The sequence below is a fragment of the Vigna umbellata genome, chromosome 10, assembly GCF_029865625.1.
Source record: "Vigna umbellata cultivar VRB3 chromosome 10, Vumbellata_1.0, whole genome shotgun sequence".
Lineage (NCBI taxonomy): Eukaryota > Viridiplantae > Streptophyta > Magnoliopsida > Fabales > Fabaceae > Vigna > Vigna umbellata.
This window is the reverse complement of record NC_142174.1, coordinates 3,413,400-3,416,846: the sequence shown is the minus strand read 5'-3', so window position 1 is coordinate 3,416,846 and position 3,447 is coordinate 3,413,400. Positions and strand designations below refer to the sequence as shown.

The following is a 3,447-nucleotide window of genomic DNA, read 5'->3' as shown; positions in this document are numbered from 1 at the left end:
ACAGTACATAGCCGTGTAGCTATAGGTTATTCATTGTATCATAAGAAGCTTCATATAGACAGTGACAGTCTCTTGTCATTGTTCTAAAACAAACTTATCTGGTATATTTTGTACATTTTTAACAGAAATAGGTAAACTTTTCTGGGAGATTAATAATTTGAATTAGATGTTGTCACTGAAAATAAAATAAAATAAAATTGGACACTGTAAAAATCAGAGTTCACAGCTATATATTGTATTAATTATGCTATAAATACAAGAGTTGGAAACCAAACTCTATCAAACATACCAAACACCTTTCTGAGAAAATCATAATCAACAATGGCTACCCTCATTGCTCCCATCACTTTTTCACCTGGTGCAGATGCAGAGGCTCTTCACAATGCTTTCAAAGGTTCATATATATGTGTGCATAATTTATCTTCCCATTTTCCTTAAATTTAAAAAAAAAAAGTTTTCTGATTTACCAGCTTGTTTTGGTTTTCTTGCCATGGTGAAAATCCATCAAATCCTTCCACCATTTTTGACAAAAATTCAATATAAATATAAGTGTAAGAAATAGCTTGATCATCAATATGGTGTAACTGTTGGCAAATACAGTATTTAATATCTATGGTTTTGAACTGTGCAGGATGGGGGACTGATGAGAAAACTGTTATTGCAATATTGGGTCATAGAAATGTTTATCAGAGGCAACAAATCAGAAAGCTTTATGAAGAAATGTACCAAGAAGACCTCATCAAACGCCTAGAGTCTGAACTAACTGGTGACTTTGAGGTAACCATTGTAAAAACATGGTTTTTGTAAGAAGAATTATGATAAAATGTAATCAGAATGGAGTTTTGTTTGAGTCATGGCTTTGCAATTACAGAAAAAATTGGATGATTGAAATCGTGGTTTTGTTTGAACATATTGAGAGAAAACTAGTTTTGACTGAAAATGGAGGGATCTAAAACATAATTTAGTAAACATCACATGATTTTGTGAAGTATAGCCTCAAGAGTACTAATGATTTTGAATCATGGGGTCTGAACAAAACAATAAAACAGAGATCAGTGTATCGTTGGATGCTGGAACCTGCAGATCGTGATGCTGTTTTGGCCAACGTGGCAATCAAGGATGGCAGCAAGGGCTATCATGTGATTGTGGAGATTGCTTGTGTGCTTTCCTCTGAAGAACTTTTGGCAGCTAGACGTGCCTATCACCACCGTTACAAACGATCTTTGGAAGAAGATGTAGCTGCTAATACCTCTGGTGATCTTCGTCAGGTGAATAATCTTTTTATACTGTAGGAGATCCTATGTTATTTCAACCTGGTAATACTTTAATATTAAAGGATTGTATTAAACATTGTTCTCTTTCTGAGTTACTGTGACTGAAATTACAGCTACTGACTGTATTTTAAACCTCTGATAGCAATCAAATATGGCTCATTAGATCACAATTGCAGTGACAGTGGAAACAGAAAAAACTCTCTTTAGGACCATTTTTAAAAGTTTGGTGGTCAAAAGTACATGCTTAATAAAATGTTAGGTGCATGCTGATGGTTTTGACTGTTGAGTTTGTGGTTGGTTGGCTTTATGCAGCTGTTGGTTGGGTTGGTGACCTCATATAGGTATGGTGGTGATGAGATCAATGCAAGATTGGCAAAAACTGAATCTGATATTCTTCATTCATCTATCAAAGAGAAAAAGGGAAACCATGAAGAAGCCATTAGGATCCTTACCACAAGGAGCAAGACTCAACTTCTGGCAACTTTCAACCGCTACAGAGATGATCATGGCGCTTCCATAACTAAGGTACTATACAAACACTTTTCTCTCTTCCTTGATCAATACATCTTTGGATAAATAGTTAACATTACGTACTTGTTACAGAAATTGTTAGATGATGCATCTGATGATTTCAGGAAGGCATTGCACACTGCTATTAGATGTATCAATGACCACAAAAAGTACTATGAAAAGGTCAGATTCCCACTTTATACCTGCATTAAGTATATCGTTCATCATTTTAAAACAACCATGTTATTTGCCTGCTTGCAATTTTACTTTGTTTTAGTTGAAATCTTGAATCTCAGCAATCCTAAACTTCAATTGGGTATACGATGTATTGTTAGAAATCTCACATCAATCAAATAATAAAACTAGGTGTAAATCTTATTTTATGAATCAGATATTGAGTTAAGCTTAAAATTTACTTTTAAAGCTTTTGTTATGGTTCATATTTCAAAGTCTTCTGCATTTGTGCTTCATGTGAGGACTTAAATGAATAACCAACATCTTACTATTCATTTATGTTTAGATTTGAATATAAATAACAAAACTAGATGTCACAAGGGTTTGTTCTCCAATCAAAACTGGAGTTTCATCTTGGTTATGGTTCTGACAGAAAAGCAACAGCAACAGCGACAGCGATAGCAACATTACTTTATAGTAGTGTATTCAAGTTTTGCTTACTATAGTTCATGTCAGTAATATGTATATGTTACCAAAGTCAACCTCCAATTCTGACAGAAAAATAACACCAACACTACCTAAGTTATGTGTCTAATTTTGCATGATAAATAACTCAAAATTAGATTTTTGCCACAGTTATGATGTTTTCTAAAAATTTATCATACACTGATTTACTCTCATCTATTTTACCATGATATGTAGGTTCTGCGCAATGCAATCAAAAGGGTTGGAACTGATGAGGATGCACTGACCCGTGTGGTGGTTTCAAGAGCAGAGAAGGACCTGAGGAACATTACAGAGCTCTATTACAAGAGAAACAGTGTTCATCTTGAGGATGCAGTGGCCAAGGAAATCTCAGGGGACTACAAGAAATTCATCCTCACTTTGTTGGGGAAGGATGTTTGAAGTGATTGCACTAGACAACAACATTGGAACATTTCTTGTATCTGTTTATGTTGTTGGTTTCTTGTGCATGATTTGGATAATTTCTCAATTCTGAGTGTGCTTTTATCAGTTATGTATCTGTTGTATTTGTTGTGAGAGAATGAAACTTCTGTAAGATCTCTGTTTGTGATGTTTGAGCACTATAATAAATTTTGAGAAACTTATGCCAATCTCTTTTTCAACACACTCATGCATTTTTTTCTCTCTATTTTTTTGAATAAATATAAGGAAATGATATGAACACTTTTTGTTTAGTTTAGACACAAACTCCTGTATTGCCATTTCATATGTAAATATTACATTTTTTAAAAACTTTTAATTGTATTTACCTGATTATTTTCAAAATTCAAAAAACTAAATATGACATAAAAATGCTGAGCTATTTTGGTACTTCACTTTAATGTATATTAACTTTTGTGCTGGTGACTTTTTTTTTTCTTTTTACTTTATCAATGACTTGTCAAAAATACACCAAATTTTATTTTATTATTTTAGTACTTGAGAAAAAAAATCTCTTTTAAAAATCTCTTTATATTTATTTTCT

At 33.0% G+C, this 3,447-nt stretch overlaps 1 protein-coding gene across 1 annotated transcript; it reads left to right on the top strand.

Moving 5' to 3' along the window:
* Window positions 1–251: 251 nt before the first annotated feature.
* LOC148191663 (annexin-like protein RJ4) lies at window positions 252–3,087 on the top strand. Its single transcript, XM_088100077.1, has 6 exons — window positions 252–394; window positions 632–777; window positions 1,050–1,268; window positions 1,587–1,799; window positions 1,878–1,967; window positions 2,661–3,087. The coding sequence occupies exons 1-6, from the start codon at window positions 322–324 to the stop codon at window positions 2,862–2,864; spliced, it is 945 nt and encodes a 314-aa protein (XP_087956203.1). The 5' UTR covers window positions 252–321; the 3' UTR covers window positions 2,865–3,087.
* Window positions 3,088–3,447: the final 360 nt, after the last annotated feature.